This window comes from Daktulosphaira vitifoliae, unplaced genomic scaffold (genome assembly GCF_025091365.1).
Source record: "Daktulosphaira vitifoliae isolate Bord-2020 unplaced genomic scaffold, ASM2509136v1 Scaffold_1, whole genome shotgun sequence".
Lineage (NCBI taxonomy): Eukaryota > Metazoa > Arthropoda > Insecta > Hemiptera > Phylloxeridae > Daktulosphaira > Daktulosphaira vitifoliae.
The window spans coordinates 6,523,301-6,536,607 of NW_026099572.1; the positions used below are offsets into that span (position 1 = coordinate 6,523,301).

General features: G+C 25.5%; 2 protein-coding genes and 1 pseudogene across 3 annotated transcripts in view; 2 read left to right on the plus strand and 1 right to left on the minus strand.

Annotated features, from left to right (window-relative positions):
- LOC126896112 (uncharacterized) overlaps positions 1-4,786 on the plus strand; it is a 5,288-nt gene extending 502 nt beyond the window's left edge. The window contains exons 2-3 of one of the 2 annotated variants that reach the window (XM_050668724.1): positions 1,190-1,352; positions 4,606-4,786. In XM_050668724.1, the coding sequence (XP_050524681.1) occupies positions 1,190-1,352; positions 4,606-4,682 (240 nt within the window). In that variant the 3' untranslated portion in view covers positions 4,683-4,786. Of the gene's footprint in view, positions 1-1,189; positions 1,353-4,566 lie in introns of both variants that reach the window. The other variant, XM_050668631.1, reaches the window with a different exon arrangement.
- A 106-nt stretch (positions 4,787-4,892) lies between these two features.
- Positions 4,893-8,832, plus strand: LOC126896196 (uncharacterized; annotated as a pseudogene).
- A 2,290-nt stretch (positions 8,833-11,122) lies between these two features.
- LOC126895151 (DNA-directed RNA polymerase III subunit RPC7-like) lies at positions 11,123-12,344 on the minus strand. The gene is made up of 2 exons (XM_050666735.1): positions 12,270-12,344; positions 11,123-12,213 (listed from the first exon to the last, which is right to left on the minus strand). The coding sequence occupies exon 2, from the start codon at positions 12,147-12,149 to the stop codon at positions 11,385-11,387; it is 765 nt and encodes a 254-aa protein (XP_050522692.1). The 5' UTR covers positions 12,150-12,213; positions 12,270-12,344; the 3' UTR covers positions 11,123-11,384.
- Between the last annotated feature and the right edge of the window lie 963 nt (positions 12,345-13,307).

Here is a 13,307-nt window from a genome sequence, read left to right on the forward strand (position 1 = left end):
CACTATCTAAAGATTTGCATCGAAGCGTTTATTTTTGATAGTGATTTTAATCACTGTCAGATATCATTATACTTGATCCAACTATACCACGTCACAACTGTGCCGCGACCCCCCTGTGCTGGGTTTTTTTTTTTATATCTATCTATGAAAATTCTTAGCTCACAATGGACTGAATTTAATGATCAATACGTCAAGAGAGACTAATTTTTATTAATTTGATCTAATATTATTAAAAATTAAAAAAAAATCTCTCAATTTTATAAATTTAATAAGTTATCTCAAAATGACGCTACTGTAAGAAAAAAAATGCATGTATTTAAAAACTGATGTAAATTTTTTTAAGAACACTGATCCAAATGAGATTTTAATTGCGTATTTTAGATATAATAAGTTTACTTTTGATATGTTTTTTTTGAATATCCAATAAGAAAACTAAGTACAGGTGTAATTTGAAAGAGACCACACACTCACGTCAAATTATTTTATTCATATCGATTTAAAAAAATACCTCAAATGTGTTATATAAAAAAATTATGTTTTCTTTTGGTATAGGTTTTCTGAATATTGAATAAAAATTCCAAGTACAGGAAGTATTTCAAAGAGGCCATTTATGCTTGTAAAATTTTTTTTTAACTCGATTTTTGTTAATATTCCGGAAGATCTGATAAAATCTAACCTAAATTAAATAAAATATTTTGAAGTGTACTACAATATTAAAAAATAAATGTTTTGACAATTGTTCTATTATGTGAACTCTATTATCAATGCAAAAATACAGCGTTATTTTCAATTAAGAAAATCAATTGACAAGCATTTTATATTTAAGTAAAATTTTAAATCATAGAAATTATAAAATTAAAAATATTCAAATTAAGAAATTTAACTCATTTATATCGAAATGTTATTTATGATAGTGATTTTAATTGATGTGAGATATCATCCATACTTGTCCCAACTTTCCCGCGATCCTACTGTATTGGACATGATGTTTTTTAAAAATCCAATCGGTACCACTTATTTGGAAAAATTTTAAAAAATAACATTTACGTACAAAATGATTTTTTCGATTTGATTATTAATAATGAATTGGAAATTATGCGACATTAAAACTTTTATTAAATTAAAGTTTTTATTGTACCATTATGCTCTGATTAAAATGATTTTTGTTTTATAAAATAATATTTTTCAGTTTTTGACTAATGAAGATAAACTATATTGTATAAAAGAAATGAAAAATCAACCAGAATATACATCTGGTTTCATAATAGAAAAGATTATAAAAAATTATACTCAAAGGGTTAATCTCAACAAACTAGATGAGAGAATGTATCATGATCTGCTCTACAATAAAAGTAAATGTGTAAACTTTTTAATAAAATGATCACAGTAAACTATTATTTAATAAATATTGATCACATGTAGCTAATATGACTTTAAATTAAAAATATAGGGTCAATCCAATTTGATGTTCAATCAACCAGAAGTGGTTGAACGACCACCTCATGTTTTTTTTACATTTTACAATATTCTTTATGCTATATTTAGATTAAAACAATTTTTCTTTTATAACCTTACCATTTTTATGGCTATTTCAATGTAAAAAATGTTAAAAACAGCAAGAGCGCTAAAAAATACAGATTAAATTAATATTGAATATTAATTTAACCAAATTTAAATATTAGAATTGACCTTATTATAACTAAAAGTTTACATTGAAAAAAAAAGTCATATGACATTTTAAACTTTAATGACACTAAAAATGTTGACTTTCTGTGTAAATTGGCGTTTTTGAGCTCAATTAAAAACCATTCAGAAGTTATTATTTTATAGTGATATTTAAATGTGGTATTGTATAGTGTTTATAATATGTTTCATCTATTTTTCAAATATTTAAAACAATTTTCTTCGAATTTAGAGGTCTACAAAGTTGGACATTTTATAAAAATACACGTATTTTAGGTGCATTATTTCTATTGGAGAACTTAATTTCAAGAAAAAATTTTTTTTAGTTTTGATGCGAAATTGAAAATTTAATTTTCTAGTTATATATCTATAGTATATATAGTTTAATACACTATAAAAATTTGAAGTTTGAAAAAAAAGTGTAATATGTAGGATATAGCATAGAAAATCAGTAAAAGGCCGCTTTAAAATCAAATAACTTAATGTAACTTTTATGTTGTTTTCAAACCATATTTTTGTAATTTTTTTTTTTTGTGTAATATATATATATATATATATATATATATATATCAATACAACATAACTATTATAATTATTCAATTCATTATTTTAGTTGCAAAATAAAAAATGAATTAATTAAATTATTATAACAATAATTATGTGCAATAAATATTTTAATGAATAATATTGGTTTTATTTTAGTATTTAGAAAAACAAATTAATGTGAGATTTAAATTATATAGAGCTATTTTTAGTACTAGGGAAAAACTCAGATTTGTACCAATTAATAACAATACCATAAGAAGCTTTAAGACATCATTAACTGATATTATTGAAGATAAAATATTCTAAAATTTAGAATATATTTATTATATATTTTAATACTAAAATAACTTTTATAACCAGAATATAATAATAATAAATAATAAAATGTCAACTTCTTAATGATTTTTATTTAGCTCAAAAACGTCAATTTACATAGAAAGTCATTAAAAATTTAGAATGTCATATAATTTTTTTTAATGTTAACTTTTAGTTATAATATAGTGAATTCTAAAATTTAAATTCGATTAAATTAATATTGAATAACCTGTGTGTTTTTTTAGCGCTCTGACCGTTTTAAACATTTTTTACATTGAAATAGCCATAAAGATGGAAAGGTCTTACAAAAAGTAAATTGTTATTAAGTAAATATAGCATAAAGAATATAATCTGAAAATTAAAAAAAAATGAGGTGGTTGTGCAACTACTACTGGATAATTTGGCGTGGATGACCTTATATTAAAAATATTATTAATTTAAACCTAAAATTATTTAACTCAAAAAGCCACAATAAAATTACTAAAATTCGGACATTTATCAACTTCCTGATTTTTAATGCTTCTTAAGTGTTCTTTACATCTGACCCCTATATTTCTTTTTGTTTATCCTACGTAACATTTATACAACTTTCAAATTGTATTTATATATGCTCGATATCCCCCTTTCTTCTACTTTATCATTATGGTTACCTAAAGATAGAGTTCATTTTCAGCATCCTCTCCGGTGGCTAATCATTTATTGACACTTAATCACTCCATTAAAACCATAAAACTTACTAAATATGAAAATAATTACAAATAAAAGTGATATATAACGGGTTTTTTCCGGTGTGGGTGTCCGGATAAGTTTAGAGTTCATAATGGTAACATTGTTTCCTTCTTTTTCTTCTTCTTCCTCGCCTTAAATCCCAACTACTTGGGGTCGGCCACCCTTATCCTAAACTTCCACTTGACACGATTTCCCACATCATTTACGCTCACATCAGCTCTCCTCATATCGCGTTCAATAGCATCCCTCCATCTCTTTTTTGGTCTTCCTCTATCTCTTCTTCCTTCAACATTCATTTTTATAACTGTTCTTACAGCTTCCGATTCTTCTCTCCTCATAACATGACCAAACAATCTAAGTCTATTTTCTCTCGTCTTATCCACGATTGACGCTACACCTATACTCCTTCTTATATACTTGTTCCTTATTCTATCTTTTCTAGTCACTCCACTTATACATCTAAGGTATATAATGGGTTTTTTTCCGGTGGGGTGTCAGGATAACCACCCCGAAGCAATGCCTAACGGCAGTTCCGGGGCGGTCCACATCAAGTCGAAAGGGAGGAAGGGAAAAAAAAAAAAAAAGGGGTGTCAGATAAGTTTAGAGTTAATAATGGTAACATTGTTCCCGAAATACGTATTCGCGATTTTTTAGTAATTTTGTTGTGCTTTTTGTGTTAAATATTTTAAATATTTTTTAGTTTTAAAATAATAATATTTTTAATATAGTATTAATTTTGAATAAACTATTATTATTAACATAATTTGGATTGATATATGGTGAACTACTGGTCCTATAATTACAAGGTCTTATACACGAAAAAAAAAAATTGTATAAAAGAAGTTTATTAGTAGATTTTTGTTTTGGTTAAAGCCCTTTAATTATATTTTATTTAATGTTTAAAAAATGATGACGCTCTTTCTTGTTGTATAAATAACTTTTTCCATTTTACGAACAAATTGATGTATAACTTTTGATGATAGTTGCGTTTACATAACAGCAAGAAATACAACTATATAATAAGAATAGATCACTTGTGGCTAATATCATTTAAAATTAAAAAATTGCATTAATAATTTTCAAACACTTTTTTTACTTAGAACATGACACCTTGTTGTAATGACACAATCTACTAAAATATTATGATATTTTCAATACGTTATATTATATCATTTCATTTAAAATAGTAGTATTCTTATTTGTTTTATTGAGAACTTTTATAGAAATTACATTTATTCGAATTTAAAAAATATTAAATAATAATTTATATTTTGACAAAATTGATTTTTGTAGATAAGAAGTATTGTACTGACGATTTGTATATGTACTTAGATCGTCAATTATCATACCAGAAAAATGTCAAAAAACCAAATAGAGGATGTAATAGAATAGGTAATTTTGATAGATAAAATATTAAGCATTTCATAATTATACTAAATATATAATTTGTATTTAAAATTTATAAATTAAATTAACAATTGTTAAATGAATTTTAATGTAGAAGAATACAAATTTAACAAATATACTATTATTATTATTTGTAATAGTTATAACTGTCATTATTATTTTTTTGATTGAATACTCGTAGCCAAGTTAACCAAGTTGACATTATAAACATAATGTTGGTATAACAGACGATTTCCTGATTTGGGCGTCAACAGCTAGTAATGGATATTGTTTCCCCATACTGGTGCGTCTTATTGTGTAATATACATATTATATATATATATATAATTTATATTGATAAAGGAGTTTAAAAGTAATTGTACGACCACTTAATTTTTGGTAAAAATGGCTGATTTTGAAAAATTTTGCATAGCAAATTAACATCGGCATCGTTGGAAACTAAATCAAATAATAACTTATTTAATTTAAGTAGGGTAAAAATGGGAAATCCGTAGTAACGATAATGTATGTTGTTCACCATCACGTACCACTCCAAAGATTACGTGGGCATTCTCTCTAAACAACGCTCATTTTGACGCATCGCCACCATCGTCGTCGTCTTAGAACAAACACCGTTTGTAATCGTCCAAAGACAGATGGTTTCGGACGACGTGTCTACGGATCCCCTTAGACTTGATAAGTTTGCTGCCTTCCATTTCATATGCGTAGCACTTTGATCGAAGTGCAGTGATCCCAAAGAGGGTAAGGCCACCTGTCTCGTCTGAAACAGGCCGAGCATCTTCTTTCTATCGGTGGAATAGCAAGGGTGATTTTTGGGCAAGCTAGATCCACATGCACTATAAAATCGGGGCTGTCAGCTAAATCCTGGTAGAAGTCACTGACTCTGAGCAGGCATAAGAAGGAGTCTGAAGAAAATTAAAAATATTGTAAAAATATTTCTACTGTTCGGCTGTACTTACCACCCAACCGAATAATTAAAATAAAATAGGATTCACTTACGATTTGTCTTGAATTAGCGCTGTATACTGGATATTAACAATCGGCCGATAATTTTGACTTACGAACACTAATTATTGTTTAAAAAAAATATTTATTTGTTTGGACAAAGTAGACCATACATTGTTCAGCCATGTACGGATGTAGATCATTTTATTGTGTTTAATTTGACTTATTGATTATGTTTCTACAACCAACCAGTATTACAGAATCTGTTATTACCTGAGACATGTTTTTTATATTTTTTCAATTATTTAGTTTTAGTTGCGCAATTAATGAACGCGCAGTTTACAACCACTTTTGCACGTTTTAACACCCATATGGTCTTTTTCTATAAGATAAGGAATAATTTCCTGGTTTTAAAAGTTGTATTCTTTTTTATCATTTTATTTTTTATACAAAAATATTAAGTATTTGTAGTACTTAGTAAAAAATTAATCAAGGGCGCTTTTTTAAAGAGGGTATGAAACAAAATCGTCAGTCTCTTATTTTAATAATATGATTAGAAGCTTATAAAAACTCACTTATACTACATAAAAAGTTTATTGTAGTAAACTTGGTGCCCGCTGACGCAACTTGGGGAACTAAGATCCAATTCAAAAAATGTACCCTCCTTTCTACTGACAGTGCTCGATCAGTATTTAAATACTTATCCAGTACTTATATTCTTATTAAGAAACTTGCCTATTGAATAGATTATTGTTGATTCCGGTATTATGAAAACTAAATTAAAAATGAATTTCTATTTTAAATTAAATTCTTTAAGCAATTTCAAAACTCAAAAAGTTTATCGGATAAAAAAAGTATATAAAAACAAAATAATTTTGTTAATCAATTATTGATTGGAAAATTTTTTTCTGTCACGACATTAAATTAAAAATTAAAATTCCTTTTAAAAAAAATTAGAGTTTAGGTTTTTTAACCCTGAAGAGATGAAAATAAAATTATATGACTATACAGGTTGATTTTTTTAATATTAGTCACTTGATTTTTCTTAAAATATTTATTATTTTAGAATATTTTTTTTCATAATTTTTATTTGATACAGAGTGAGTGTCGAAAATATAACAAATTCAATAACGGTTAATCCAATAAATATTTTACATTAATATCTTTTTCAAAAAATTGTTATAATTTAGGATTATATAAATAACATAATATAGTATATTAAATATACCATCATTTTTTAATTATTAAAAAAGGTATAATTATTGAGAATTAATTTTAACATTTTTTTATTAATGTTTAATAGTAAATTATCTGTAGCATTTTAAAGTTTATAAAAATTTGAACTATTATGTTTAATTTTATGATATCAAATATTATAATACAAAAAAAGACAGAAGAAAAATAAATCTTTTTGCACTAAATATTTGTTATAAGTATATAACTTTTTTCATGAAAATTATCTACGTTTGAATGAGTGTCTGTCATTAAACATAAAGTAATAGTAGTAGTTATACTTCTATTATGTAAGGTTTTATTGGTATTAATTTATTATAGTAAATGATAATTTAACTTAAGGAAGGTAAAATTATGAAAATATTTTTGAGTTGTTTTTGAAAATATAATAAAATGTAATTTATTTGAACTTTTTTTATGTTTGTTTAAAATATTAATGTTATTAGGAAATTATTTTTATTTTGTTTATAGTAATATTTTATTCTATGCAAAATATTGTAAATTCTTCAGTTATGTCAATTTTTAAATAAATAATATAAACCCTTGAAACCAAACAAAATCTAAGTATGATAGATAAGTCTAGATATATCTAAAGCATACGACTCGGTATAGAGATATAGAGTCTTGAAGATACTTAGCAAAACCATAGCAAATGGAAACTTGTTAAATTACATAAAGAGTTTTTTAAAGGCTAGATAATTCACTGCCAAAGTATCAAACTGCCTTTCCAACAATTTTTTTTAAGAAAACGGAGTCCCACAAGGATTCTTACTCTCTAAAACACTATTCTTAATGACAATAAACGATATAGTAGAAACAATAAGATACTCCGTGAATCGTATTATACTCGTCACTATCACAATATGGAATAATAAGGCGCTGCTCTGTTTGTGTCCACAATAATGGTCTTTCCTTTAGTTTTTTCATTTAAGATAATTAATACTTTTATTTATAAATTATATTCATATTATTAGAATAACATGATTCTTATCAAACAAATAATTTAAATAAATAACTTAAATAAATTTTTACAAACGCATAATGTTCTTTAATATATTAATACACACGATTCAGTCATGAGTCAATTATTAGTCACCATTAAAAATCATTATTTTCCCAGAAGAAATTTATAAAACTATATTTGTCTGCTCTTTTTACTCTTATCTTAATAAAAAAAACATATTGTGTCAACTTTAATCTAAAATATAAAATTAAACTATATTATATGAAATATCAAAATGATTTGTATATTATTCACACGCACTAATTTATATAATTTATTTATTTATATATTTTATGCTATTTTATATGTTAATTTATATTTTATGATTACTTATCGATAAACAGTAACATTGCCAGAATGAGACCATTGTGATTTTCGGGGTAAAAAAATATTAAAAAGACAAAGCAATCCCTCACAGTCTCGCTTGTTCCAATCGCACTCCCAAAATCATCACGTAAAATTTATGATCATTGTCGATATTTTTATGTGTTAATTTGTGAAGTAAAAGTTAAACTTGTCTTACTTTGTTTATCAATTAATACTGTTACTGAACTTATTTTAAAAACAGAGAAGAATAATTCTTCTCTGTTCTTAAAATAATTATTATCAGGTAAGATTTAAAACCAATAAGAGTTAACACTTTATTTTGTGACCCTCTAATCACACCTCATACTAAAGTAATTATCATCATTTACCCAACTCACCGTCCCTTTATATTATTTTGAGTTACGATACGTGAAAGCCAACCTCTATGCAGATGACTTTACTTCCTGGCGTAGAGTCAGAGTATCGAAACAATGCAATAGCACTTAGAAGACACAGCAGATAAACTCACTCAACGGTCCAAATCAACAAGATTCATGATATCTATTCAAAAGTCCAAGTGCATCACTTTCAACGACAATAACGACAAAGAAAAAATTAATATAAGAATAAATTTAAAAAAAATTAATATAAGAATAAATTAAAAAAAAATTAAAATGCACCCGTTGTTAATAGTCTTACTAATACAGCTTGACGAAATTCACAGATTCGTCTTGAATATTTTATTGCATATTATTTAAAAAATGTAAAATATAAAATCGAGAATTTTCACTCAAAAATAGCATTCGGTAGTCATTTTCACCATGAACACAAAATAAAATCCGAAATTTTTTTTTTTCATAATAAAGTATATTACATTATCTTTAATTTAAGATATATTTAAAAGTGTCAGACTTTCCGGAATACTTTCAAAAGTTAAGTCTAAATGTAAATTTTTTGTGAAAAAGTTGTCATTTTAAATCCCCTCCCTCGTGGGCATTTAAAGGGTCAGATTTATAAAAAAAAAAAACCCAGCACAGAGGGGTCGCAGCACAGTGGTGACGTGGCATAAATGGATCAAGTATAATGATATCTGACAGTGATTAAAATCACTATAAAAAAAAAAAAACGCTTCGATGCAAATCTCTAGATAGTGTTTAATTTTAAAAAATTGGTGAATTATTCCAAAAGCCACATGATCTGCTAGTTCCTTATTAATATCCTGATTAAGATAAAGTATATCGAATAAAAAAGAGATTATTAAAAATAATATTTCTCATAAAAAAATTGTATTGATCCATACACTTTTGAATATGTCATAGCATTATATAGTTAAAAATGTAAAAAATAAAATCGAGAATTTTCACACAATAATAGCATTCGGTAGCCATTTTCACCGTGAATATAAACTAAAGTCCGAAATTTTTTTTTTGCATAATAAAGAATATTACATTAGCTTTAATTTAAGATATATATAAAAGTGTCAGACTTTCCGGAACATTTTCAAAAGTTAAGTTGAAAAAGTTAATTTTTTGTGAAAAAGTTGTCATTTTAAATCCCCCCCTGTGGGCAGGTAAAGGGTCAGATATAAAAAAAATATATACCAAATGATAGGTAAAGACATCATGCATCTACAAAAAAAAATTATAGCATTATAAAGTTAAAAATATAAAAAAGAATTTTTTTACAAAAATTGTATTTTTTTTATTAAGTTTAATGTCTGTTTTTACCATAAGATAAAATAAAGTCCGAAATTTATTTTTACCATTATAAAGTATATTACATTAGCTTTAATTTAATATATATATAAAAGTGTCAGACCTTCCGGAACACTTTCAAAAGTTAAGTTGAAAAAGTTCTACTTTCTATATGCATTTTTATGTTTTGAATCCCCCCTGTATTAAGGGAAATGGTCCGATTTAAAAAAAAAGTATGTCGAATGAAAGATCTATATAAATACTACTTCTCATAAAAAAATTGTAATGATCCATACATTTTTCAAAAAGTTATAGCATAATAAAGTTAAAAATGTAAAATGCAAAATCGAAAATTTTCTCACAAAAATAGCATTTGGTAGCCATTTTCACCGTGAAGATAAAACGAAGTCCGAAATTTTTTTTTTTCATAATAAAGAATATTACATTAACTTTAATTTAAGATATATATAAAAGTGTCAGACCTTCCGGAACATTTTCAAAAGTTAAGTTGAAAAAGTTAATTTTTTGTAAAAAAGTTGTCATTTTAAATCCCCCCTGTGGTCAGGTAAAAAGTCAGATTTATAAAAAAAATATATGAAATGATAGGTAATGACATCATTCATCTATAAAAAAAAATTATATTGATATGTTTATTTTTGAAAAAGTTATGGAAGTTTTAAGAAAAAGATTGAACAAATTTCGAAAATTAGCGATTTTTAAATTTGTAATTTTTTTGGAGGTTTCCTCCATTTACGGGGAACGAGGGATTTTTTTTTCAATTTTTGAGGGTAATGTCTTCGACTAGATACGATTTGTGATCTTTTGACAGCTTCGCATCGAAGCTAAAAAAATATAAGGGATGGTTTCACTAATTTTAAACCTTATCATTCTTAATACGCTAATGCGTTTACACTACTTTCTTAAAAACACTTTTAAATGACTTCTTGTACAACAATTGTTGTCAAAAATGTTAAAGTTTTTTATCCCTGAAGGGATGACCAAAAAAAAAATTAATTTATTTATATTGTCGAGTTTTTTGAATCAAATAAACAATATCTCTTTACAAAAATTTAAAATATTCACCCTGTAAATTGGATAAAACATAGTAATAAAATAACTAATAATATTTTTTCGTATCATATGAATAATGTTAATACTTTTATATGGTGTTGGTTATTTAAATTGTTAGTTAATAACAATTATTAGTTTGAAATTAAAATTTCTTTTTGTAATCAGTTAATATTTTTGTATTTATTGAAAATATTGAAAACTATATAAATATTTACAAGAACCTAACTACTGATAGATAGCAGGTCATTGGTTTAACATTTAACCGAAAAAAATTTATTATATACAATATATAAACTTATAAATTAGATATATACTTCAGGGGGTAAAATAACATATAAACAAATCAATAAACATAAACAAGTAACTTAATTAAAAAAAAAACAGTTTTTCAATACTTAATTACTAAAAATAAATACAAAATTATCAGTAAATTGTGATTTATATTAATTGTATTAATAAATAGCATCATTATCATCTAAGCCATCATCATCATCATCAAGATATCCTTCTCCATTATCAAAATAATTTTTGTTGTAGTCTGTGCCATCATCTAGCTCATCATCAACATCACTTTCATACTCTTCATCTATATCCTTTACTTCACCTTCTTTTTCTTCATCTTTCTTTTTTGTTTCATCACTATCTTCAACATCTATATCTTCCTCTTCATCAAGCTCTTTAACAGCATTTTCATTAATAAGCTGTGAAGTAGTTGGGTTATTTTCAACTTTAGCTTTCTTTTTACTTGTGGGATTTAAAAAATCATCTATTTTTGTTTTCTTAGCAGATATCACTTGCTTTAAAGATAAATAATCATGATTAATAACTTCGTCCTTTAATTTGTCCATCCATTGTATATCACTAAAAGGCTTTTCATCAATAGTTTTCTTTTTCTTTGGTAACAGAGATGGCGGGAAATAATTATGGTTTTCTATGGTTTTGAGATAAGACCAAGGACTGGTAAAATCTTCTTTAGATATAAATGATGCGGCTTCATGGAAATGTTTTGCTAATTGTTTTTCAAAAATAATTAAATCATCATCTTCACTATCTTCTTCAATTTCAGTTATATTGGCTCGCAAAGATGGGAAAAGTTCAGGTGCTTTGAAGTCTAAAGGGTCATCTGGCTCAACTTTTTCATTGCCAATAGAAATATGAGGACGGCCAAAATTTCCACCTCCTCTTCCCCTGCCTCTGCCTCTACTAGCACCAGCCATAACACTAGCACTTCTCTACACTTCTATTAGAAATAGTTGATTTTTGCTTATGGGGTAATGTTTCCTGAGAAAAAAATTGATGATTTAAAAGATGTTAAAATTTCTTAATTACAAACTTACTGGATCATAAATTACTTTCACGACTAAAGAACAACTAGGACAAGTGGCATCAGTTTCACCAGATTCTAACTCATCCTGTAAAATTAATAAATTAGAACAAAAAGACAATTAAAATTATTTTTAAAACAAATAAGTATCATAAAAGGTATATAAATATACACTTTCTCACAATATTTTCACAAATCTAATAACTTTTGATCCGCCAAATTTATTGTGTTATTTTTTTAAAAAGTAATTTGAATAATTTTAGACTATGTTAAAAACATATTTTTATTATTTATTAATAAGAAAAAAAAATTACTTTTTAAATTTTTTTTGTAATTTCGAAATAGTCATTATTTAGTTCTTTTTTTTTACAAAAAAAATTTTTTTTTAATTTATTTAAAGGTAAATAAATATTTTATTTATTTTCGATATTTAAAATCTAAAATTGAATAAAGATTCATTAAAAAATATTAATGTATTTTTAATGAATCTTTATTTATTTGTGCATACACCAGTAAGTATTTAAGTTAATTGATGTAGACAAAACTTTATTGAGAATAAGGATAAATTGAAATAAATAAAATGTAAATATACATTTATGTCAAATACTCAAATATAAATAACAAGTTCTTGTGTCCACTGGCATCCTCAGTAGGTAAGTCTAAGCCTACCTGTATTCAGGTTCAGTTTTAGGTATGGGCAATCCAGATGACCATCCAGGGTGGAAAATTTTCAAATGCATCATTTGTATATTTTTAGTTGTACATTTACACTTAAGACTAGCGTTTAATATTTAACCAAATAATAATAACAGAACCATATATCATAGTTAGTCACACTTAAAAGAAACGGGTTCTTTATTACTGATGCTTCTCCTCTTATTCTTTTGTCTGTTATCTTTTCCCAAATCTTCATACTATGACTCATAAGCATATGCCACTATAAAATTCACACTCCTGCATGTCTCATTTGCTTTTAAATATCGGCACCACAAAACTATTCTTTCATTCTTTTGAAATTTCACCTTCTAATAGGATTTTATTAAATAGTTCC